At 46.8% G+C, this 25,760-nt stretch overlaps 1 protein-coding gene across 1 annotated transcript; it reads left to right on the top strand.

The window, feature by feature from the left end:
* Positions 1-2,730: 2,730 nt before the first annotated feature.
* CSRP3 (cysteine and glycine rich protein 3) lies at positions 2,731-21,242 on the top strand. Its single transcript, XM_032881196.1, has 6 exons — positions 2,731-2,858; positions 11,066-11,205; positions 16,101-16,269; positions 17,971-18,103; positions 19,245-19,338; positions 20,921-21,242. The coding sequence occupies exons 2-6, from the start codon at positions 11,094-11,096 to the stop codon at positions 20,995-20,997; spliced, it is 585 nt and encodes a 194-aa protein (XP_032737087.1). The 5' UTR covers positions 2,731-2,858; positions 11,066-11,093; the 3' UTR covers positions 20,998-21,242.
* The last annotated feature ends 4,518 nt before the right edge of the window (positions 21,243-25,760 follow it).

Raw genomic sequence — 25,760 nt, 5'->3', positions numbered from 1 at the left:
ATCTACAACCCAAAAGGAGAGATCTCAGAAGAAAGCAACCCTGCTGACACCTTGATCTTGGACTTCAAGCCTCCAGAACTGTGAAAAAATAAATTAACTGTTGTTGAAGCCACCCAGTGTAGAGTATTTCTTAAAGCAGTTCTAGCAATCTAATACAAAGGGCTTTTAAATTAGGTGAGAATTTACTTAATTTACAACAGATTTCCTCAATGAATTAATCAAGAATGCATTCTATCACACATATACTCATAGAATTAAAAATGGAAGATACAAAAAAATATGCAAGAAATAGTAGTTGAATGAAGAAAGCAGCAATATTTATAACTAGGTTTAAACAACTACTGATGCATAATGAACAAAACTAATTACAACCTGGAAGTAAAATCCCAAATGATTTACACACGGGATGTGGTAGGCAGATATGTAAACACAAGACCCATGTGAAGGGAGAGGGTAAGGTGGTGATAGTGAAAGTGTGATGAGGTTCTTATAAGTTTCTCATCTCATTGGAAAAAAGCACAATAGAGCCAGAAATAAAAGTAACATTATAGAAATAAAACATAAAAGAAGATTAAGGGGATAAATATATATATGTATATATATATATATATATATATTCTCCAAAAATCACAATAAATGTGAATGGGCTAAAATCTCCTTTTAAAAGATGACTCAAATTAGGTAAAATGAAAAATACTGTCAGTCATTAACTCTGGGGGATAAAAAGGAGGATTGTGGGAAGATACTTTTACATTTTACCTTAAATACATCCTTCTTGTTTAGTCTTTCACAATAAACATGCATTCCTGTGTTATTTATGTAACTAAAAATATTTTATTTAAGGGTCAGAAGCATTAACCTCGATCCCAGATTTTCTGGCTCTGGAAATAATTTGACTATATATACTATATTTCACTTTGAACAGACAGATCCCTCCTTTGGTCCTTAATATCTGTATCTATAAAATGAAAGTGGTGGGCCACACTTGTGACTTTTAAATTTTGCCCAAACAAGTATTTTATGTATATGTATGTATGTATGTATGTATGTATTACGTATTTTAGATTTTATTTTTAAATAATCTCTGCATCCAACATGGGGTTCAATCTCACAACCCCAATATCAAGAGTCTCATGCTCTACTGACTGAGCCAACCAGGCATCCACAAAGAAGTATTTTATTTATTTTTTTAAAGACTTATTTATTCACTTGAGAGAGAAAGACAGAGTGAGCAGGGGAAGGAGCAGAAGGAGAAGGAAACAAGCAAACTCTCCACAAAACAGGGAGCCCATCATGGGGCTCAATCCCAGGACCCCAACATTATGACCTGAGCTGAAATCAAGAGTCAGTTGCCCAATCAACTGAACCACCCAGGCGCCCCACCAAAGAAGTATTTTAGAAGCCACCTTAGGGGATTCAGGGAAAAGTTATGTGAGTGAGACTTTAAGACCACCTACTTATTTCAAGCAAAGAAGTTCTTTTATCTGCTTTATATATTGATGTTCCATTTAAGATTATCTATAGAAAAAGTATTATTATTCTTAAAAACCTACAAATGTTTGTAAGCTGCTATCTTAGAAGACTTCTAAAATTCCTTCTAACTTTAACATTTTGGAGTACTTGCCCTTTTCCCATTTCTATGATGAATACTTCTACACATAAATGTAGATCAAGGACATCTCATATGGGGTTGTGCTACGTCCATATTTACAAAATTACCCTAACCTTCCTTACGGGGAAATATTCAATCACACAACCAACTGCTTTGTGAGGATGTAACCGAAGGGCTAATATGGCTGATTTGGAGGGCTGGATTTCACACATCTCTTGGTTGGATACCACCTACACCTAACCTCAACGTCCAGGTCAATTCTAGAGTATCAAGTGTCTTTGCCTGAGAGGTGGATGGCCTGGATTTCAATCTGGACCCCGCCAACCTGCCTAGAACCTGGCCTGGGCAAGTTAGGTGCCTCAGTTTCCTCAGGGACAACATGAAGAATAAGTTTCTTAAATCCCGAACTTCTTGTCACCTATCAAATTCTATAATTCATATGTGTCCTTGATGCTTGATCAAAACCAAAAATATGAAAAAAACAAAATTATGTACACATCAGACAAAGAGAAACTGGGCCTCCAAAGAAAACCTGGTTTCATAGAGGCTTATTTATGACAAGGTTTGTCATAAATATGACACACTGCCCCTTAAATTCTTAAGTAGAAAAAGATGATGAATGCAGCAATTCAAAACCTTTGAGAGAAGACTTTTCTTCATAGGATGGCAGGCCATGGAGGGCCAGGACCCTGATGATTAGCTGACCTTTTTTCCTCCAAGCTTCTTTGGAGAGATTATCTAAGTATCATTTCAGACACCCATCACTCTTATTTTTAGCCCTGAGTTCTCTTCGCGAGTGTCGTGACCTGTGTCTCGGAGTTCCAGAGGCCTCCCAGATATGGTTCATGATTCATTTGCAGGTACCCTGCATTGGTTTCCAGGAAGGGAGTAGGAGCCCGGAAAAATGATTTTCAATAGAAACTCCTCTTCCGACCACTTGATCAAAAATTTACATTCCACAAATTGATCCCTTAGTGCATGGGCAGCTGGCAATTAAAACAGAACCCAAGCAATATTGTTCTCTAAGGGCTCACAGCTGGCGTGAGGGGGACAAAACTCAGGGCTTTGGTCACAGGCTATTTTCAGCCTCTGATAGCAGTTGTGTTACTCATGTCTCATTCACCCTCTCCCCTCGGCCTCCCTCCCACCCTTCCCTCCACAGGCCAATGCTGGGGACGGCCTCCATGTATTTAAAGAGGACGAGAGCCCCCATACTCAGTTGAGCCGACAGAGACCGCACAGGCAGGTACGTGGAGCAACATAGACACTTGGGCTGGGGGTAGACTGGCTGGGTGGCTGGGTGGGATTCGGAAGAGTCCTGTAGAGTTAAGGGTGTGTTTTGCATCCCAGGCGCCAGTGTCCACTCTGTTTCTGTGTAAGGAGGGCTCAAGCTGTTCTGCTGTGGACCCACAGTTGTTTAACAGAACTTCTAAAAGGGGGATGAGTATTGGGGGGTTCAAGAGAACCTCACAGAGAAATGAGTAAGGGATAATGTTTGGCCTAAGACTATTTCCATGTTGGAATGTTTCCCAGTGTCTTAATCAAAACACCATACCAGTCCTAGAACTACCACATAACGACTGGACGTGGATCTCTGGAAAACTTCCTGCCTTCAGGTCTCCTCTGTGAGGGTGATAATGTCCTAAACAGTTACAAAGTATACAGTACCGCTGAAGCCAGCTTTCCAATGTTCAGACTATAAGAGATCGTGCTATTCAGAAGGTGTGGGCGAAGGACAGGTTTCTATCATTCACCATACCTGCCTTGCGCATGGGCAATGCTCAGTGAAATTTGCTGGTTTAAAATAGATTTTATATCCCAAGAATGTACAGCAACAGGCTTGCTTCTAATAACTTAAAATTAAATCAACCTCCCCGAAAAAAATCCATTAAAACTCTATTTCATGGGATGAGAATTCCCTGTGGAGGGGGAGGGGTGATTCCCAGCATTTCCTCCCGGTTTCAGTCAAGCATTTGAATGACAGGCATGAGTGTGACGGAGAATGAATGAGAAGTGGTTTTAAGCAATGGTCTGAGTGGAGATGCTGACCAAAGATCAGAGCCGCCACCTCTAATTTCTGTTCCCATCCCTGAGCTGGGCCAGTGACAACCCCAAGAAGGAGTTGGGTGACAGGTCTGAGGAACTCTGCCTTTCTGCAGTAATTCAACCCAACTGAATGAGCTTGTGGTGACCATCTTGTGTGCTGGGGCTGAGGTTGGGGGGCGGGCAGGCAGCACCAAGGCAGGGGAGGGTGGGGAAACAGGGAAAGCCTTTGTCCTTGGTTCACTTTTGGGACCAAATCTCAGTGCTGGGTACCTCCAAGTCATCACAAAGTATAGAAAACTGCTGTATGACCCAGAAAATGTAAGGAATTCTTCTGACCTGGTTTTGGTTCCATTCTGATCAAGCTGGTCATTAAAATGAGCCCTACTATTGTCAGAGAGGGCAGTTTACCCCCAGGGCCTGGTGCTCCCTCTGCTCGGGCAGATAGGTGCTCGGCAGCCCAAGCACACAAGCCATCCATTAGAGACAGAGGAAAGAACCCAGGGGCCAGGGGAAGGAGACAGACAGAGATACAGAGACAGAGACAGGGAGAGAGAGAGGAAAGTGAACGTGATCACTCAGCAGGCAAATCACCATAATCCTCCTGAAAGAGGTAGAGACAGAATCTTGGAAGAACAGACTCAGGAATCTTGGGAATCTGAAGAAGGAAATAGAAGAAAATAGCATCTGTTACTGAAATGGTTCAGAACCCAGTTCTGGACATCATTTAACTTCTCTTGAGTTTCTATGTTCTGCCCAGTCAGATTAAGCTAAGGCCATCTATCTGCGAGGGATTTGTTAGCATCCAAGGAGACGGACTACAGGAAGTACTTTGTAAAGTCACGTAAGACCGTGCAAAAACGCGGGCCTTTTGAGAAAAGGCCCCGGGCCAAGGCCGGTGGGCTGTAGGAGGATTTCCTACTAAGTGCAAGTGTAATGAAGAAAGCCCAGAGGTCAGGGTGGATAACAAAGTGCCCGGGAGTTAGGAAATGATTAATTTGCTTTATAAGAGGGAGGACACAGACAGGGAATATACTACACAGGAAACACAACTCCCGTGGCAGGCAGACTTCCCGGTAGAAGCAAGCTGCTCAGATGTCTGGGTGTACCGTAGCCAGGGCCGGGCTTCGCGGCCAGAGAGAAGTGTGACAGCCTCGAACGTGAAAAGCTACAGTTATTTGCCGCAGTGGAGAAAAGCAGGAGGGGAGGCAGGGAGGGTCACAAGGGCTACGCGCAGGAGCCTTTTCTGAACCTCAGCGTGGACCTCGTGGTGGGAAAGGATTCTGATATGATTTGTGGGCTGTTTACTGCCCTGTGCAGGCATGGAACGCTATTTCACTGTCGCAGAAAGTCCCATGAGAAGTCATTTTTCAGAGGAAGAAACGAAAGCTCAAGGTAGCAAAGTAATTAACTCGGGGTCATGTGGCCAGGAAGCTGCAGAGCCAGGATCTAAACCAGGGCACACTGTGCTCTTTAAAAACACGTGTAAGGGCCAACATAGAGCAAAGTGAGTTTCTGAAAGTCAAATTCGGCCACACGTCAGAGGTGATTTCAGAAAAGGTGCAATGTAACCCGCGTGTCGCAGCTATGGTTTGTCGCGGGCAGGTGTGTCTTCCCAGAGTTCTAAGGGACAAGAGCCAACACTCGGGCTTACTTCTGTGCTGGGAATAAGCAAGATCGGCTTCCCAGGCTTGGCGAAAGGGCCGCTAGAGAGGGGACTTCATTCATCTGCTCAAACCATAGGACGAAGCCAGTGACCTTGAGTATCCCACACGGGGAAGCTGAAGGGCATGGTCTCCCGGGGCCATGAGGACTCTGCCCGGGCTGGCTGCATCCCTTCCATGTCCCCATTGCCAGTGAGGTCAGCTGGTGTTAGGCACCAGGGCTGCCAAAGTGAGGAAGCAGCTGTCCTGGGGCACAGGCTTAGGACTTTGCCTGGCATGCCATGTCTGGCACCGGGTACCCGGATCCCCACCCCTGAGGGAGCTCTCCCCCCGGCCAGGCTAAAGTCCACGGTGAAAGGGAACTCTCCAGCTTCAAAGGAGTTCTTTCTGTGTCTGAATGGCAATGACTCTTAGAGAGGCTTTTATTTTACTGAATTAAATTCAGGTTCCCTGATACTCCCACCCAGGAGTACTCTCTGGCCCATGCAGTGACAATGGGGTCAATCAGATCCCAGTTCCCATCAGCTGGGAGGTTTGGTTCATGGAGGTGCTGACCCTATGCCCACTCCAGTGTGCTGGAAGCAGAGACATGGGATATAGAACGAGCTTCGTTCGAGTCTGAATGGCAGCCCTGCCGCTTGCTGGCTGTGTGATCTCAGATAAATCACTCAAGTTCTCTGAGTCTCAGTTTTCTCCTCTGCAAAATGGAGATGACAAAATTTGCTCTGTGGGGCTGTTGTATTAAAGATAGTACATACAAAGCAACCAACAAGGAGGAAACAATAAAGAGTAGCTAATTTTTGTTTGTTTCCTTTTTTTAAGATTTTATTTATTCACTTGAGTGAGAGAGACAGAGGTAGAGAGAGCACAAGCAGGGGGAGAGGTAGAAGTAGGGGAGAAGCAGGCTCCCCACTGACCTGGGAGCCCAATGTGGGGCTCGATCCCAGGACCTGAAGATCATGACCCGAGCTGAAAGCAGACACTTAACCATCTGAGACACCAAGATGCCCCACTAATGTTAATATAAGAACACAGCTTTGGAGTCAGAGACCTAAATTCCTATCTCGCCATGTGACCATGGGCAACATAATCTCCTTAAGACTCCATCTCCCCAAAAGTTATAAAAGGCAACTTTTGTAATAGTGTCTACCTTGAAGACAGGTTGAGCTAGTCCACAGTGCCTGGCCAAAGGGACACCACACGCTTCAGCTTCAATAGTAATATTATTAGATTGGTAATTATTGCTTACATTCCAGATATACGCTCCCACGATACAAAATCTTGGCTTGAGCCAGTGTAGACAATTTAACTCCCTATGCAGAATCAAGCTTCTAAAGGGTGACCACATGAACCCACGCTGAGCCGGAAATGGCATTGTCACTAATAGTTTCTGCTCCAAGTCATGGCCTAAGGTTCCCTTCCCCCCAACATTCTTTAGCAGACCCCTACAAAGAAGAAACCGAGTCACTCGGTGCCCATTTTATCTCCCCCACCCACTTCTACTCTAAGGATCACTTTTCAGATCCACAGCTGATAACAGACGAACGGTGAGCGCTGGAGTAGGAAGACGGTGCCAAGACGCATAGCGCAGTTACTCGTTTAAAAGTTCAAATTGAGATGTGACGGTTCAGAGTTACTGCAAATCTAATTAGCTCACACATTTTATTTTTGATGATTTTATTTATTTATTTATTTATTTATTTACTTACTTACTTATTTGAGAGAGAGAGCACGCATGAAAGGGGAGAGGGTCAGAGGGAGAAGCAGACTCCCTGCTGAGCAGGAAGCCCAATGCCAGCCTTGATCCCTGGACTCTGGGATCATGACCTGAGCTGAAGGCAGTCGCTTAACCAACTGAACCACCCAGGTGCCCTAGCTCACACATTTTAGAATACTAGGTGGTTTACAGAGGGATTTGAGGTACTTGAACTCTTTCAATCCTCCCAGCAATAGCGGAAGAGATGAGACTCTCATGCCCATTTTAAAGAAAGGTTCCTGAAGTTCAGAGAGCTTTGCTGGTTTCCCCAGATCACACATCTTTGAGGAGGTGGGATGGAGCTAGAACTCCAGCCTCTTGCATCTGATCCAGTGCCTTTCCCAGGGCACACTGTGGCATATCCCTGGTATAATAGTTCCCCCAGTATTATTCGTGAAGAAACTGACACAGGTCTCACCGGGATCTGGGTAGCTAAAAGTCTGGAGCTCACCCTCTTCCTACCCAATGTAGCAAAACTTGCAATCTATCTTATCTTCAGGAACCCCAGACTGTTTCCCATTTCAATCCTGACCCTCGACTTCTTCTGTGACAGCACAGCCATCTCCGGGACTGGCCCTGGGGAGTAATGCCAGGTGATATGATGGAGATTGTGACCCAGGTGGCAGATGGGGCTGAGTGACAGGCAAGCCTATACTTAGCATCCTACCTTCAATGACCCTCGCCTGTGCCAGGCAACGCTGATAAACAAATGACCCATCCCTTGGTATCTTGCCAGTATCAACTCACATTCTGGGCCTGGTTAGCAGAGTGTTGAGACACAGGAATTCCAAAGCAATGTGGGAGGCTGAAAAGGTTATGTTTATGAGCCAGGACTAAAATGTGCTTTCAAATCACAGTGATTTAATTAGCAGATTGGTGCTATTTGAATAACCTGAAGTAAAGGGGGTAACGATGCCTTGCCTGTGACTAGCTCAATACTGCTTTCAGTTCCATCATATTTCACCCAAGTTCAGGGTCACAAGGTCAAGACTAGGACGCATGTCTTCCGAGGTGCTTTACAAACACCCTCTGCCTTTTGGCCTTTGAGCACTGGAAGAAGAAATCAGAGATGTCTTCTGTGTTTAATCTCCGTAGCTACATTTCCAACTTTAAAAATGGAAGTCAGCACCTGTTTAGTAAAATGCTTACAGATCTCTATTCTGGGTTTCAAGTCCTAATACATGTATGTCAGATATTTTATGATCACTTAAAAAAATAACCTGTGCTAGGATCCATTACCTTCTTAAGAAGGTATTATCTGTAATCTTATCCTCACTTTGAAAAGTATTATGTGTGGGCAATTACTGAATGCGCCAGCCCACATCCTCCCAAGGGCTGTCTCTGGCTACCATGAACTTGCAGGACATGCCAATGAGATTTCCACCAAAGATTTGAGATAAGAAATGTGACCTAGGCTTGTTTTCATTGAAATTTTCCATCTCATTAATTTCACAAGTGTCACTGTCTCATTCCCGGCTATGTATTACATTTCTCTTCTATTTTATATTATGTTACAATCCAGGATCAAACTGAACATGAACAAAAAACTATGTGATTCTACTCTTTTCCAAAGAATGTATCATCTTTAATCAGAGAAGGGTGAATCTTAGTAAAAGAAATTAGCTAAGAAAGTACTCCCAAATGTTTATTTCTTTTGCCTTACCTGGTTTGTAAATAAGGGGGTTGGTCAACCCTTGAAGATCTATACCAACCGTAGAGATCTAAATTTTTTTTAAGATTTTATTTATTTATTTGACAGATCAGAAGTAGGCAGAGAGGCAGGCCAAGAGAGAGAGTGGGGGAAGCAGGCTCCCAGCTAAGCAGAGAGCCTGATGCGGGGCTCGATCCCAGGACCCTGAGATCATGACCTGAGCTGAAGGCAGAAGCTTTAACCCACTGAGCCACCCAAGCGCCTGAGACCTAAAATTTTTAATGGAGTCAAAAATAAGCAATTTGGGCTCTTTTAGAAGATATTAAGATATGCCCTTCTGTGTGCTCTTTTCTCTACCTGAAATGTCCTTCCTCCTTTTCTCTATCTGGTAAACTTGTTCACCATACAAAAGGTCACATGGACTCCTCCAACAAATCATGTCCTTCATCCCCAGTCTAAACGGGTAGCCATATTCTCCTTTGAGTTTGCATGGTGCTCTAATAAGGTTCTTCTTTGGTATGGGGTATTCTGGTTCCTGCTTCTTCCTCTAGAATGTGGTCTTCTCATTCTAGGTGACACAAATTATTTATTTTTATACGTTTTCTTCCCCTTGATCCATCGCCAAGTTCCTAGTATAGTGCCTGACACATGATAGGTAGGTAGTAAATATGTGGTAAACGAAGGCATGTAGACTTGATCTCAAGCCTTTCATTTCAAAATCCATTGTTCTTTTCTCCAAAAACCTGAACTACAGAAATAGATGCATTAAATGTTTCCTTAAAAAAAAAAAGGTATAAAGTATATTTTCTAAAATTTTACTGAATAAAAAGAAGGGCCTGCTCCTATGAGAGGAAGGGTAGGATGTTCCTGGCTAACCTCATGCTGTTCTTTGTAGATGGGAAAGCTCTTTACAGGGACATTTAGGTAGAGATGTTCCCTTTGGTTCTGATATCAGGTTTAGTGGCCTGTTTGCTATTTACCTTCTGTTTCTTAGCAAAATCTGTCTTTGTTGTGAGGCTGGAAGGCACAATCTGGACCGTTGACCCAGGAGGGCTTAGCGTTAATCGCCAACTATTATAAGAAGGTGACTGGCTTCCCAGAAGGGAAAGAGAAGGTCAGAAGCAGCCACTTGGAAGGGCCTGATAGTGCTTGGTGTCAATGACAAGATGACATACCAGGCTTCTTAGAAACCAAAGGATCTCAGAGAAAATTCAGCCCCCCGGAGCTAGCAGGATTTCAGAAATTTCATTGACTATGGATGGCTGATTTTAGTTCTGCTCTGGGAAAACTAACAACTGGATGCATACTTATGCATAGATGCAGAAAGAAAGGGAAAGTTGTTTTTTGATGCCCTTGTCTGGTATCTTTCACTCAAATGCTATGGGGAGGAGACAATGAGGACCTGGGACTGTGACTACCAGCCGCTCCTTGCAGCAGAATGTCCTGGAAGGGTGTGGGAGGACACGTGGCATTATCACTCAGCTCCTGGGATCACACCTGGCACCATGAGCTCTGCCAAGTCCCTTCATTTGATGCTATATACACACAAGGGAAAGAATGACTCTCTTCATAACACAGGTGGGGAGACAGACAGAAGAGAAGCCATGCAGTTCATCTCACTGCCCACGGCCACCAGCGGGAGCTCTGAGAGCGGAAGGCAGGTGTTCCGACTACTCAGCTAGTGTAGTGCTTACTGCTTGGGTCTAAGGGATAGGAGGAATAAATCTGAATGGGAGAGCTTATCTGTCATAGATTTTTATCAGCAAGATTAGCTAAGGCTTTGCTGCCCAAACGGTGGTCCCCTATGAGTAGCATTAGCTCTGCCTGGAGACGGTTAGGAATGCAGAATTCCCTGCCTCACCCACATCTACCAAACCAGCATCTGCAGAGTAGCAAGATCTGATGCGATCTGAGAAGCACTGAGCTAGGTAAGAAGATATGCCACTTTCATAGATTATCCCCACTTCGCTGGAATGTTTAAAATTTCAGATACAAAAATTATATTCAGTATTTGTTTATAATTTTATATATGCAAAATTAGCTCATCTATTCCTTCCAAGAACCTTGAGAGGTATCTAGGGACAGGTGCTACTGAAATTTAACAGAAGAGGAAACTGAGTCCTAAAGTAGTAAAGCAACTGGCTCAGAAGCATCTGAGTGTCCAAGCTCATTCAGAGATGCACACACAGTAAGTATTTGCTCAACGCATGAATGCATGCGTGCACAAACCACCAAACACACTGGGGCTGGATCTGGTCTTTAGGCCACAGTACTACCAGGCACTGGTGCACTCCTGAGGTTACCAACATTCAGGGTCTATTTCCTTTATATCCTGTTAGACTTGACCTTGGTCAGAAGGTCTTCAAGATGCCAAACTGGGGCGGAGGAGCAAAATGCGGCGCCTGCGAAAAGACAGTCTACCACGCAGAAGAAATCCAGTGCAATGGAAGGAGTTTCCACAAGACCTGCTTCCACTGCAGTGAGTTGGGTGAACAGCATGAGGGCCCCATAGCATCCAGAGGGCATTTCAAATTTCCCATTTAGCCACGGATACTGTGTATCAGTGGTCCTCAGGCTCTGGTCCGAGGACCAACAGCAGCAGCATCACCTGGGAACTTAATAGAAATATCACTTTGGGAGCATCTGGGTGGCTCAGTCAGTTAAGTGTCTCACTCTTGATCTCAGGGTCATGAGTTCGAGCCCCACATCGGGCATGGGTTTGGAATTTACTTTTAAAAAATAGAAATATCACTTTGGGACCCCACCTAAATGGATGGTATTCTCCTGAGCACCCTCTTGCCAACTGTTTGCCCAGCTCGGAGGCCATTTCCCTGCTGTGCAAAGTCAGAACAAGCTAGCGTGCTGATGCCACTGCACTGAGAACCCTGACCCAGGAGCAACATTTACAAAGTGTGACTTGGCAGAGAGAGGAAGCTGTTGCTTATCTGGAGCCAGGATGGATCTGGCTCTCAGTTGTTCCCACTGGCCAGTGTTCTGAAGCCGGCTGTGACTGGTCTTTCCAAAAGAGAGGACCTGTGTCAGGCGAGGGGCAATGCAGCCGATTCTATAACAGTCCAGAAGGGAAGAGTTTGGGGCCTGGGCACCAGTAGGCTGACAAAGGGAATCTTTACCATCATCTGAGAAGGGAATCTTTACCATCATCAGCTGGACACAGATGCACAAATGCCAAAACTGGGGGGGAATACAAATCCCAGGGTCCATCTGGAAGTCTGGCCCAGACTGACCCATGACTTTGGACAAATCACTTCTCATCTCTAAACACCCGCAGCAGAGCCTGGAGTAGAACCTGTACCTTCAGACCCTCAGTCCATTCAACATGACTTCATTCTAGAGTTTTCAATGGCTAGTCCAGTTCTAGGAGAACAGTCTTTTTTGGCCACCTGCCTTCCTTGCTTTGCTCCTGTAGGTCTGGCTTAAGGGTTAGCTTTGCTGGACATTTGGCAGACCCCCCCACACACACACACGTGGCTCCCCACACGACCTCCACGATCTAGCCCAGTGGCCATAAAGCATCGCATTGTCCCAAACTGTTTCACACAGAACTTTAAGGATTGGAGGCACTTTATCCTTAAGCTGCCAGAAATAATAATGTTTAACCTGCTGCGGGAGTTCCCATGATCTGTTATCTTCCGTGGCAAACCGAGTTCTCACTGAAGAACGGGGGATACACAGCTCTGAGTGTCTGGGTTGGTGGATTCACTAAGTAAGGCCTTGGGTTCTAGCAATGGGTAATTTTTTTGAGGTGGGGGGGGGCAGAGGGAGAGGGAAAGCATAAATATTAAGCAGGCTCCATGCCCAGCATGGCGGACCCTGACACAGGGCTCAATCCCACAACCCCGAGATCATGACCTGAGCGGAAATCAAGAGTCCAATGCTTAACTGACTGAACCACCCCGCCCAGGGCCCCAATGAGTAATTATTTTTAAGTCATCATACACACCCATCAGATTCAACATTATTATTCCAGTTACCCAGAAGTCATTGCTCAAGAGTGCCTTCTATGACCTTCTGGCTTTTGTCCAAAAACACCTAGTGCTCTTTAAGAAGAAGCGGCTTGAGGAGTAACGGAAAGACCCCTGGAATTAGAGTACAAATGACTAGGGCTTGAGTCTGGGCTGTGCCATGTAAGAAGTGCGTGACCTTGAGCAAGTGATCTCACCATTGTGAGCCTCACTTTCCCCGTCTATAAAACGGAGACGACAGCACCCACCATACATATGTTGTCACAAAATGAAAACTGGTTCCCGATCAGGCCTCTGTTCTCCTCTGATCCACTTTACTAAATGAGAACAGGACATGGTAGGGAAGCTTTCCATGGTCAGGGGTGTCTTGTCTTCCTCAAGTGGCAGGAAGATGCCCTGTTCAACAGAGCGGTGATGGAAGGGATGTGAGCATTTGCTGGTACAGCCCTTCTAACGCTTTGATATTGTCCTTAGAACTCACGGATGGGATGAGGATCCAAGCAGCACACATTTCTGTGGGAGTGGACAGAAGGATCCTGGGGAGGAGCATGCTTTTCTCTTTTACCATCCCACGACGTGCCTGTCTACAGGCCAACCTGTAGTTGTCATGAGTAGGATTCTGAAAAGCAGAGCCTACCTTAGCTTGTCCTCTGGCCGGTGTTCTCCAAACTTCTAGACAACCTTAATCCTTCTTACCAGTGTTGTCTGAAAGAAATATGCAAACTACACATATACATTTAACGTTTCTAGTAGGTATATTTTTAGAAAGGTATAAAGAAGTGACATTAATTTTAAAACATTTTATTTAACCCAGTATATCCAAAAATTATAATTTCTACATGTAATCAACAGATACATCATTCATGGGGTATTTTATATTCTTCTTTGTTTGTAATTAGTGATAGAAATAGGTGTGTATCTTGCACTGACCGCCCGTCACGTACACAGCAGCGAGCAGCTGCGGCGGCACCTGGGTGCAGAAGCTAGTCAGGCCCCAGGGGGCGTGGCTATAGGAAGGACGCAGGCATGATGGGATATACACAGTCCTGGAGGGATGGACTGGAGCAGGAGTCAGAGGCCCTGAGGCCAGTCATGGCTTTGCTACTTACATGCTGAGAATCGTGGACGAGTCACTGACCATGATTCCCATGGGCCTGCGTGCATTCATCCACTCACTCACTCATTCATTCAACAAACGTTCACAGCAGACTAACTCTGGGCCGGCCCCATGCTATGTTCTGAGGATATTAAAGTAAAAGTGCTTTCCTCAAGGAACTCAGTCTAGAACATCAATGAATACTGGAGATGCTTTTCTGGAGACTTGCAGCTGACAGTAACAAGAAGGGTAGAGATAGGCAATATATATGTTTAAATGTAAGGCATTTTTCTCCAAAAATTATTCCTCATAAGAAGGGTTTGCCGTGTCTTCAAAGCCTTATGAAGTATCTCATGCTGTAGGATAGTCTCTCGATTTTTTGTTTTACAGGGAATTTTTAACACATACAACGTTGACATAATTGTTCAATGAATTTCCATAGACTCATTTCTCCATCCATACAGCCACCAGCCCCTCACCCACAACTTTGTGCTTCCCCACTCTCATATTCAGTTACTATGTTTTTAAATAAAATACAGTTTGGGGAAGACATAGTACCCTGCAACAACTTCATTCAAAGCTGGACAGCCTTTGAAGGTCACTTGAATGGCTTAAAAACAAAAAAGGAAGTAAGTAAATGAATGCACATGTTAATTCATTCTTGGGGCTACGTCCTCACTATTACAAGCAGTGAGTATGACCATAAACAACCTTTAAGGATCACTGTTATAAAGCAATGCAGCGACTTATTAAGTTACAAAAATCCTACATTCTTTAGAAGATTTTATTTATTTATTGAGAGGGAGAGAGTGCGCCAGTGGGGCTAGCGGCAGAGGGAGAGAGGGAATCACAAGCAAACTCCACGGCAAGCACCAAGCCTGATGGCAGGGCTCGATCCCACAACCCTGAGATCATGACCTGAGCCAAAATCAAGGGTCAGATGCTTAACTGACTGAGCCACCCAGGTGCCCTCTACATGTTCTTTAAAGCTGTTCAAATGTGATGCTGATAGGGCTGATAGGAAGTTCTGGTTGAGATACAAATTCCAGGTGACAGCCTCCCACTCAAGTACAAACAGGGTTGGCCCTGAAAGACACAGACAGAAGCAGGGAGCTGGAGAGCTGAGTCTGCTGCCTCAAGAAGATACCAGTGATAGGGAGACCCTGATGGTGAAGGTACAGAGAAAGAATTTGGATACACTCATTTCCTGAATTTGTGGGAGGTTTGAAAAAGGAAACTCTCCAAATCAACCTATTATTGATCAATATTATTAAATATTAGGAGGTTTTAACACTTTCATTGATATCCTTGAAAGTTTATTTTATTTTTAAAGATTTTATTTATTTATTTGACAGACAGAGATCATAAGTAGGCAGAGAGGCAGGCGGGGGTGGGGGAGGGAAGCAGGCTCCCTGCTGAGCAGAGAGCCCGACTCAGGGCTCCATCCCAGGACCCTGAGATCATGACCTGAGCCGAAGGCAGAGGCTTAACCCACTGAGCCACCCAGGTGCCCCCCTTTTTTATTTTAATTCAGTTAGCCAACATATAGTATATCATTAGTTTTAGATGGAAAGAGTTTATTTTTTCAAATTGGCAAAAGAAAAAAGCAAACCAAAAAACTTCTCTATATATTTTCTTTTTGGAAAATGGAGGCTTGTCTTATATCCTTTCTATTATGGGGGATACTTTATATTGGGTAATATATAGTGACCCAGGGCTAAGCCAATATAAGCTGAAGGTCTACGCCTTCACCACCTCCTGCTTCCAGAACTGGATGAAAAGTAACCTCAGTGGTAGCTGTCTCCTTGCATAACAAAGGCCATGGTAAGTAGAGAAACTGCTCCACCCTGATTCTGTTATAATTAAGGGAGAATAAACTCATTCCCAGCCTCAGCGCCTTATCCCCTACCCACCCCCACACACGTGCAGGCACACACTTTCCTGGGGTCATCTGGGCTAAGACACTCAGGGATTCAGCTTGTTCAGATTCAGGGACAATATTCTCAGCTGGTCCAAGACCACACAGCCCGTTCCAATCCCGGCCTCCCCCTCTGTCTAGCTGGTCTCCTCTGAGCACATTCTGTCCCCTTCTCTGCTTCCCAGTTTCCTCACCTGTGAAATCAGGGGTGCCGTGGGGTCCACGGCTCAGAATGCTCTGGGTCAGGAATCAGAGCTGTGCTCTTGGCCAGAGGGCCCCTCTCGCTGGGCCTCTTGGCCCTGAGCATGGCATCAGGGCTTCGGGAAAGGCAGGGAGGAACCGTGGCCCCAGCCCCCTGACTCTCCCTTTCCCGGCAGTGGCCTGCAGGAAGGCTCTCGACAGCACCACGGTTGCAGCTCACGAGTCCGAGATCTACTGTAAGGTCTGCTATGGGCGCAGGTACGGCCCCAAGGGGATCGGGTACGGACAAGGCGCGGGCTGCCTCAGCACGGACACAGGCGAACATCTGGGCCTCCAGTTCCAACAGTGAGTTATTGCCCTGCTTCTCCCAGCCCAGTAGAGCCCCAGCCACCGGGACAGTTCATTCTGTCCCCATAGCAACATTTTCTGGAAGTGGGAGAATGGACTCGATTGTTGACTTGCCAACAATAGGAATACTCAGTCTGACCAAGTTTTAACAATGTGTCATCTCTCCTAAGACTCTCTTCAAATTATCTGCCTTTCTAAAGAGCAATTACTTTTACACCATGGCTCTTGGTTTGCATGTCAAGAGAAACCCAGAAAGTACAGCTTTTCCATTGTTTGACCTTTGCCAAAACTGCATGGAGTCTCGCTTCTTCCTCTTTGAGTGTTTCGGTGTAAATCACATACATATGACCGGGAAGCAGTGGCCATTCGCTGTGTGCTTGTCACTGAAAGATTTCTTCCCTCGGGCTGTAAGATGATTAACGTCCACATCACAGGGAGGGTGGGTCTGCAGGGAGGGCAGTGGGCCTCCCTAGCTGCCCACTGACCACACAGTGCTGACGTTCCCCCGGCGTGATCAAGGGAAGCCGGGCTATCACCCTGTACAAGCTCCATCTACCAGGCTGGCCTACGATCTTGATGATGACGCTGCCTTCCAGCCCGGAACCGAGTACAGACCGACAGACACTCGCCCACAGTGCTGTCTGGCCAGCTGGTGTCCAGGCTCAGCTCCACAGTGGGACTAGACAGAAAGGGCCACCCGAGACAGTGGCCCATGGAGGGCCTCCCCCAGAGAGCAGAGTTAGATCATCTAAACTGTCATCTGGCCCCTTCCAAAGAGGTTAGGCCATGGTAGAGCCTGGGAAAATAGTGCAGCGATGTATGACCAGTCATTTGAATTTTTCTCATCACTCAGTCCCAACTGAACACTGTTTAGTGAAGACAGGTACCGACCGCGTTCTTGGCCACACGTTGCTTGAAGCCCACTCTTCTCTGTTAGGGCTTCCTTGTGATGCTATACCAAGAGGGACAAGAGTCCACAGACCTGGGTTTCATCCCAGCACCACCAGTCATGAGCTGCCTGACCTTGGGCTGGTACCCCTGGAACCCTTGCTCTCCCCCAACCAGCCCTGCCTGTCTTAGAGGTTATAATGAGAAGCAAGTGGTAAATATACAAGGAAACACCAATAGAGATGGAAATGAGGTGGGGGTTTTCTGTGCTTCTTAGATGTTGCTCACACTGGGAAAGGTCACCTTTTGAGGCAGGATGACAACCTGAACCGTGACAAGGACGCATCAGTGTACTGGGCTGTGGTTTGCTTACGATCAACTGTCAAGATCCCATCTTGCTCTGTAATATCTTCACAGCTCACTCCATAAAGCAGACCAGCAGGCTTTGAGATGGTATAGAAAAATCTAAACACTGGCAGCAATGCTAACATGACAACAACAACACAAGCTAATGCACATGGAACCCTTGCTAAAGGCTTTAGGAGAGAAAGGAAAGATTTAAGCCAATGAGATCGAGGTTTGTTAGCCCTTACTACCTCCCAGGAGACACTCAGACTTCTAGGTGCTCTTGTCATGTCCCCTCATTAACCCCTCCCAACAACCCTATGAGGAAGGCACCATGATTAGTCCCCTTTTCCAGAGAAGGAGTCTGAAGCACAGAGAAGTTAAGTAACTCGCACAAGGTCACACAGCTAAGTCCCCTTTGCCAACAAGGTCTATAGGTTTCATTCATTTTTCTGTTCCCACCAGGTCCCCAAAGCCTGCACGCTCGGCCACCACCAGCAACCCTTCCAAGTTCACTGCAAAGTTTGGAGAGTCGGAGAAGTGTCCCCGATGCGGAAAGTCAGTCTATGCTGCTGAGAAGGTGATGGGAGGTGGCAAGGTAAGGACTGCCATGTGAGCCAAATGGGACTTGCTCATCTGCACAGGAGGAATGAGAGAGGAGAGTAGGAACCGTGCACAGGTGGGAGCCAGGCCCTTTATCCTCCTTTGCTCCCGGGAGCCATGTTAGGAGCCACCCATCCTCACTTACTTTCCTGGGCTGTGGCCGCCACTCGCGGCAGAACCCTTGGAAACTAGAACTGGTGCAATTCGATGCAACAAGTTTCAGTCCACTAGGCAGAAGGCACCCAGCTAGAAGGTTGGAGATACAAAGGTGCATGAGCCCCTTATCCTTCTGTGTCCAAAATCCTTCCAGAAAGGTGTCAGCCCCGTGAGCCCGTCATCACTGTGTAACTCAGTCACCATGGATGGATAGAACAGACCCCTCATGGCAGTGAGAAGCATCTTTGTTCACAAGGGTCTTGGCAATTAGGGGAGTCCCCCCGTGTCTGAGACATTACCGCACACTTGCCCTACAAGCTCTGGTGTCAAGGTATTCGCCGAAGGGTTTGGGCCTGTTGGAGGAAAACAAAAACCCATTTATACTGAAGTGGAGAGGGGTGGGTGGAAACAAGGGCCCTGGAGAGTGTCTGGTCTCAAATATGAGGGCAGTCTCTACCTGGCTCCTTGAAGATGTATGAGAACCCAAGGCTGTGCCTGGGGGACAGGCAGGCGTGCGGAAGGAAGCCATCTTGTGAAGATCCAAACCCTGCAACTCTCTTCCATGAGAAACACACAGAGTTCAAGCAAAGCTGAATTCCTGGTTAATTGCCTTCTTTCTTCACTTCTTTTCTTCTTTAACTTTATATTCAGTGTAAATGAACGTATTCAGTGCCCCCAAGTTCCTTTCTCTGTACTTTATACCTTGATCTTCTAGGAGGAGGAAGCCCTTTTCTATTTAGCGTGTTCTGAAGGCATACACACAGTGATCACTTTGATAAATTTATTTGTAGGGGTTCTGAGAATTGCTGGCCGAATCCATTTCCTCTGAACCCCTGGAAAAATTATTCTGGGGTCAATGAGATGTGTGAGAGGTTAAGATAGTGGCACTCCTTTATATGCTGCTGGTGAGCTCTCACATGGAAACAGAATGTGCGGCCCCCCACACTAACGTAGCTCTCCCACTCTTCTGCGCCCCTCAGCCTTGGCACAAGACCTGTTTTCGCTGCGCCATCTGTGGGAAGAGTTTAGAGTCCACGAACGTCACTGACAAAGATGGGGAACTTTACTGCAAAGGTGAGTGGTTCCAGGGACTCTCATGAGATGTTTTCCCAAGGAGGATTCCCAGAGGATAAGTTATGTCCAGCCAAGAGGCCTGTGTTTGCCAGGAGGCACAGTTGTTCAGCCTGGGCAGTTTGGACTCTCAGGATGGGGAGCAAAATCACCAGAGGGAAAGAATTCCACACCCCCCCGACCCAGCTCTGGCCCTCTCCATTGGAGCATGTGGTGGGGAGAACAGATGCTTACAGATGCTCAGTGGTTCAAAACAGCCTGGGGGGAGAGGGGACATGGAGAAACAAGGTCCTGACTCTGGTCCTGGAAGAGGCCCAGGCCTCAATAAACAGCATCACATTCCCTTCTGAAAACCCAAACGCCCTCTACCTACCTGAGCGGTGGTTACAGGTGACTAGGGGAGAATGAACTCTAGTTCATTAGACTAAATAACAGTTCATTAGTTTAGAGAGTCTGACCTCTCTTTAGTTCATCCAGACATACTATATCCTTCCCTCCCTCCCACTCTTGCTCTCTATCTCCTTCCTTCCTGGCGTTTCTCTTTCTAATGTTGCGTATCACTTAGTGATAGCAGGGACAGAACTGAGGAACAGGTTTTTCTTCCTGTCCTCCTGCTCTACCCCCAGATGCCACCAAAGGTCCCTTTGTCTTGTGGAGAGGAGGAGAGGTTAGCTCTCTTCTGATGCTAAGAAAAGGGAGGGACGCATTAGGGGCAAGGTGCTGTCCCCTCAGCCCCAGAGCCACAGTTTCTCAGTGGGGCTCCCCCACCCTTGCACGGAATGATGATGTCCCTCGGTCTCCAAGTGCGTGTGGTGGAATGGAGTGAGAGGAGCGATGGGGAGGGGCAGAGGAGGCCATTCCTAATCAAGACGGCAGGATGCCAAAGTTTTGCTCGCGGGGAGATGGAATGTGAAGGAACGCGCTATCCCACGGGACGTGACTTCTCCCGACAGTGGAGAGCACAGAGGGTCCTTAGCATTCGCAGGCCAAAACCCCTAAAGTGGTGCTGCAGTCAGCTGACCGAGTGACACATAGACAACCGTGATGCCAGGGGAACAAAGCCCCAGTGCCACACGGTGCGGCAGCACACGGAGGCGAATGAGCAGCTTGGGCGTTAGGGGAAGCTTCTTGGAAGACAAGCCTCCTCTGGTCTTGGAGGGTGAATGTGAGCTTTGGTGGGGGGCATTCCAGGAACGGGGAGCAGTGCGTGCTCCGGCACCCAAGCCAGGGCACTGCGGTTCATTCCAGGGACCCTGGGTCGTTCTGTGTGCCTGGGGTGTAGGGAAGGAGGCAGAGGCAGGAGGGGACCAGGCTGGCACGCAAGCAGGGGCCATTTTACGTTCACTCAAATGAGAAAATGCCTGTGAACGCCGAGTCCTAAGTGCCCAGAAGTATCAACGATCTTTATCAGCAGATTGAAAGTCCATGTAGTTCAACGTACTCCCAAGTTAACTTGGGAATCGTTGTGTCACAAGGATGCCTCTCAGAGCTGGAAGGGCTGTGTCAGACCCCAGGAAGCACGATGATGGTCTAACCAACCCTCTCTCTCTCCCTTTTACCCCCCCCCCCAACTTCTCGTTCACAGTTTGCTATGCCAAAAATTTTGGCCCTACAGGTATTGGGTTTGGAGGCCTCACACAACAAGTGGAGAAGAAAGAGTGAAAAGTGTGTGTTTTTCCATCAGTCTTTCGCACTTGCCGAGTCCTCCTGCCAGACGGGAAGCCTTGGCCCCATCATCCCCTTGTTGGGGGCCAGGCAGTATTTCTCTTCAGAAGTGATCATAGTCTTGACCCAAAGTTAGAAAACACTTTTGGAAGAAGAGTATTAACAGTTTAACCCGTAACCAATGCGTTACTATTTCTGACACCTGGGGTGGGAGAGGCAATAAATGCTTTGGCGGTACCTTGTGTCTCTCTCGATCTTTTCTCTAGAATAGAGGGAGATTTTCAGGAACAGAGAGGGGTTTCCAAAAACTCACTGCAAGGATGTCATGAATCTTGGTGTCACCTGGGGACCGTGTGAGCAGAAGGAACAAGAGGCGAAGGAGAGCGGGCTTTCCAGAATCTGCCTGCAGAGCTGCTTCCTCGCTGCTGGCAGAGAAAGAAACGGAGTTCCAGAGGAAGCAGACAACATGAGACCAAATTCTGGAAGGAACATCAAAACCAAAAAACTGCTGAAGCGTCAGTCCTTTTGTCCTACGATGGGCTTCGCAATCTTCACACATTTCATGAAAACCCGGAAATGGCAACAAAATGTGGAGTTTGCTTCTGTGTTATAAACAACGGGAGGATGATTTTCTTTTATTCTGGGACAATTCCCTAGGGTTTAGCAATTTTCTGAAAACCTCTCCTACGTCAAATTGCCGGCCTCACCCATGAAATGCAGCCAATTAATGTCTCTGCATCCTCAGCAAGTTCTCAGCAGCCCAGGCGTGCATATTTTCTTGGGGCTCTGCTTTTAACGACGACTGCATCTCAACCGCCCCTGGGAGAATTCTGATTTCTGGGAGGAAATGAAAGCAAGTGAGTGTCTAGACGAAACCATGGGTTCATCTCTGCTCCAAGGCTCAAGAAGGCTTTCTTTTAAAAGGAGCACTTACTTCGGGGCTGATGACACACGTTATCATATAGACAAAGCCCCTCACTGACTTTGTTACCTACTAGTTTTTTGATGCTTAAAATGCAATTACATTTTATCATGTTCTCTATTGGATTGGTATGGATAGAATGGCAGGGGTTGTGTCCCATTCTACCTTCAAAGAGATAAGGTAGAAGTACCCTTTATTTGTCCAGAGACCCCATGCTGGGGTAATTCGGCCATGGAGTTCTAGTAAAATGAGCAGAGGGTGGAAATACCGTACATTTTACATTCTCTGGAGAAGGCAGGGTACGGCGATTATTTTTAACTTGTAAGCTTTTGGCCAGAGTTGTTTGGGATCCCATCAATGTCAATCGAACAATTAATAACATCAGTGATAAATAAGTCAATCAAGTCCCCTTTAACCTGCACGGATTTTAAATGCAATATAGTCCCTTGGCCTTCACTAGGAAGTTCCCTACCCTAGAGACTTCCAGGCTTGCAGAGGGGTAGGATACACACACGAAATGATCACCGGATTGTGCAGTGTTCTCTGCCACCACATCTCACATTTCCCAGCCCCACCATCCATCCACCTGCGAGACTGAGCCCAAAACTCAAGTCATCCTTAGCTTTGCCCTCTCCCTCACCCTCCCTTGCCTCACTCCCCAAGCCTCCTTGATTCTGAGTCCAAATGTCTCTAGAATGCATCGCTTCCATTCCTACCCTTTGGAATACATAGCAGTCAGCTAGGGCTTCCATTACGAAGGACCATGGACTGGGCGGCTCAAACAGAAATTACATTTGTGCACTTGTAGCAGCTACACGTCGGAGATTAAGGAGTCAGCAGAGTTGGTTTCTTCTGAGGACCTCTCCCCTCATCTATGGCCACTCTTCCTGTGTCGTCACATGGCCTTCCCTCCGTGCATGTCTGTGTCCTAATTTCCTCTTCTTATAAAGACACCAGTCTTACTGCATCAGGGACCTTGAAAGGCCTCATCTTAACTTAATTACCTCTGTTGAGACCCTATCTACAAATACAATCACATTCTGAGGTTCTGGGAGTTTGGACTCCAACATATAGATGTGGGGCCAAGCAGAGGGACAGAATTAGGCCCATATGCCATACGTCATATAAGGACTTTTACAAAGTCCATAAAGGAGTTTGGACTTACCCTTCAACTTTAGGTTTAGACCTTCCAGACGAGCTCCAGCTCCAGCCAAAGACTTGACGCTTTCCAAATAGGCCAAGTATCTTCACGCCATCATGTGCTTCTGCTAATGCTGCTCTTTTTGCCTGAAACGTCTAGAAGATGGAGCCCCCTCCATCTTTACCACCTCACCCAACTTCTCAGCCTGGCGAGCTCCTATAATCAAGTCAAGGGCCAAATGCTATCTCCTCTGCAAAAGCTTTCCTGAACTTCCCGAGCAGAATTAATCTACCTCTGTGTTTCCACAGCCAGCATGTAAGTGACACAGCACTGCTCTCTGCACATTACAATTTTGAACTCCCATCTGTTCCTTTGTTAGAATGTGATGTGTATGTATTCATAGTGCTCTAGAACAGTAGGCACTTTGTAAACATTTGTTGAGGAAGGGGAGCAGGAGAGCCTGTAGGCTGGACTGCAAGCAAATTCTGCTAGAATGTGAAAGAAGAGATTATTATATGTGGAGTGAAGGAGTTTGGAAACGGAAAAACAACAACAACAACAAAAAAAGCAAAACAAAGAAAGCAGCTTATTGTGTGTTAGCCATCTTTGTGTTTCTGCTCAACTTCCTGGGCAATGTCCTACTTTTTCCAGGCTTGCCTGTCATTGGCTGGGATGTGGGACTGAGACTGGCCAATGGAGGCCGGGCCCCCAAGACCTCTAGGACAGTCTCTGTTCTCTTTCCACATCTGTGGATGCAGAAGGGCCATGGGGCACTGAGGCTCTAGGAAATGGTGGAAGCACTAGCCGGGTGGGAGCGTGGGTTCCCACAGATAAGAGTGTCTGCAAACAGCTAACCAGGCCGTAACAAGAGGGGGAAATTAGCCTCACATTGTGTTAAGCCAGTGAGATGTGAGGGGCGGTTACGACAGCGTGAACTCCCCACAGCTGCACTACCGAATGGGCCACGTCCAAGATGTCCCACTTCTCACTGCCCAGTGTCCAGCCCATCTGCTAAGTCACAGGAAGCATTCTCAGGAGTGTGCCTAACAGTTGTGCAAGGGATTAAATGCAGTCTTTGATGTGACTACACAGACATTTAGGGAAAGGAATGAGGTTCTGGCCTCACACTGTTAAGAGTCTCACTCCCCTGGCCCCGACAAACCAAACAAACCCAAACCTGGCCACTTCACCCCCAAGCTACTGCCTTCTCCCGGCTCGGCTCATCTCAAGGCCATCACCGTTAAGACTCCATTCCATCTTACTGCCTGAGCATCAGGCATCCAAGTGCCCTCCCTGCTGCCCACCCCACTCCCAGCCACCACTGCTCTCCTGAGCCGGCCGATAACCTCCTAGCCACAGATCCCGTATCTCTTCAGCTGTCCTCTCCTCAGCTCCTGACAAGTGACTCTTTCCTCTTTGAACTCGTCTTGAATTCTACACTGTCCTCCCCTCCAACCCCCTCTCTGGTCCCTCCTCCTCATCTCCAGCTCCCTAAATCCACATTCTATAAGACTGTGTTCCTGCTCCCTCCTCCCTCACATTTTCTTTGTTTGCGTGGGTTGTCGTCTTTGGCCTCTTTCTAGGATTGATTTTCCCATTTCCGGTGGACAACTCCCCGTTTCATTTGCATCTCGTTTTTCTATTTTTTTCCTGTGACAACCTCATCTGTCTATGTTCATGACTCCCATGCATGCCGTGATCTCTTTACAGCTGCCTTCCAGACTTTTCTACTGCACATACTGTGATACCTCAAACTTAGTAACCCCCAGCCACCAAACTCATCACCTGGTCTCTCCAGTTTTCTTTACTCCTCAGAAGAGCACTGCCACCCTCTCATTCACTGGGTCCAAAGTCATCACTGACTCTCCCTTCTCTCCCTCCACATTCAATCAACAATTCGGGCCTTCATTACTTCTTGCCTAGGACATTGTTAAAAGCTTATCTCTAGGGGTGCCTGGGTGGCTCGGTGGGATAAAGCCTCTGCCTTCAGCTCAGGTCATGATCTCAGGGTCCTGGGATCGAGCCCTACATCGGGCTCTCTGCTTGGCAGGGAGCCTGCTTCCTCCTCTCTCTCTGCCTGCCTCTCTGCCTACTTGTGATCTCTCTGTCAAATAAATATAATCTTAAAAAAAAAAAAGCTTATCTCTAACATTCTCTGTCAGGTTCCAGTCAGAAAAACAGAAACTACACTAGCCTTTCTGGTTTTGCTTTGTTACTGTTTTTTAACAGAGAGAAAATAACAGAGGGAATTGTCTAAGTAGATGTTAATACTTTTCAAAAAGTAAAGAGCAGCACACTGATTTAGCACAGAGATGGGACCTGCAGGAAGCAGCCACAATGCCTGGGGCTGGGAAGAGATGGGAGCACCCTAATTCAGATGCCTCGGGGTTGGGGTGGGGGGGGGAGTCAGACCTCCCAGCAGAGAGCCCTGTCTGTTCTTGCTGGGGCTTCTAAGGGAGAAAGAGGGAGGTGGCTTGAATGTGGGAGAAAAGCTAGACCCTGATTCCAACTGTCACCATCAGGGTGAAAGGCCACTTCACAACCACAACACTGAGAGGACGCACTGGCAAGAAGAATGGAGTTAAGTCCCTTCTCCCCTCCTCCTCCTCTACTGGCAGAACTTAATGGAAACTCAGCTGACAAGGAAAACTATAGTTTTGAGAATCCTAGTCCCCAGACACAGGGTATGGAAGAGTG

This window comes from Lontra canadensis, unplaced genomic scaffold (assembly GCF_010015895.1).
Source record: "Lontra canadensis isolate GAN:19392208 unplaced genomic scaffold, GSC_riverotter_1.0 scaffold74, whole genome shotgun sequence".
Lineage (NCBI taxonomy): Eukaryota > Metazoa > Chordata > Mammalia > Carnivora > Mustelidae > Lontra > Lontra canadensis.
The sequence above is the reverse complement of the archived record's forward strand: the minus strand, read 5'-3'. Positions and strand labels throughout refer to the sequence as shown.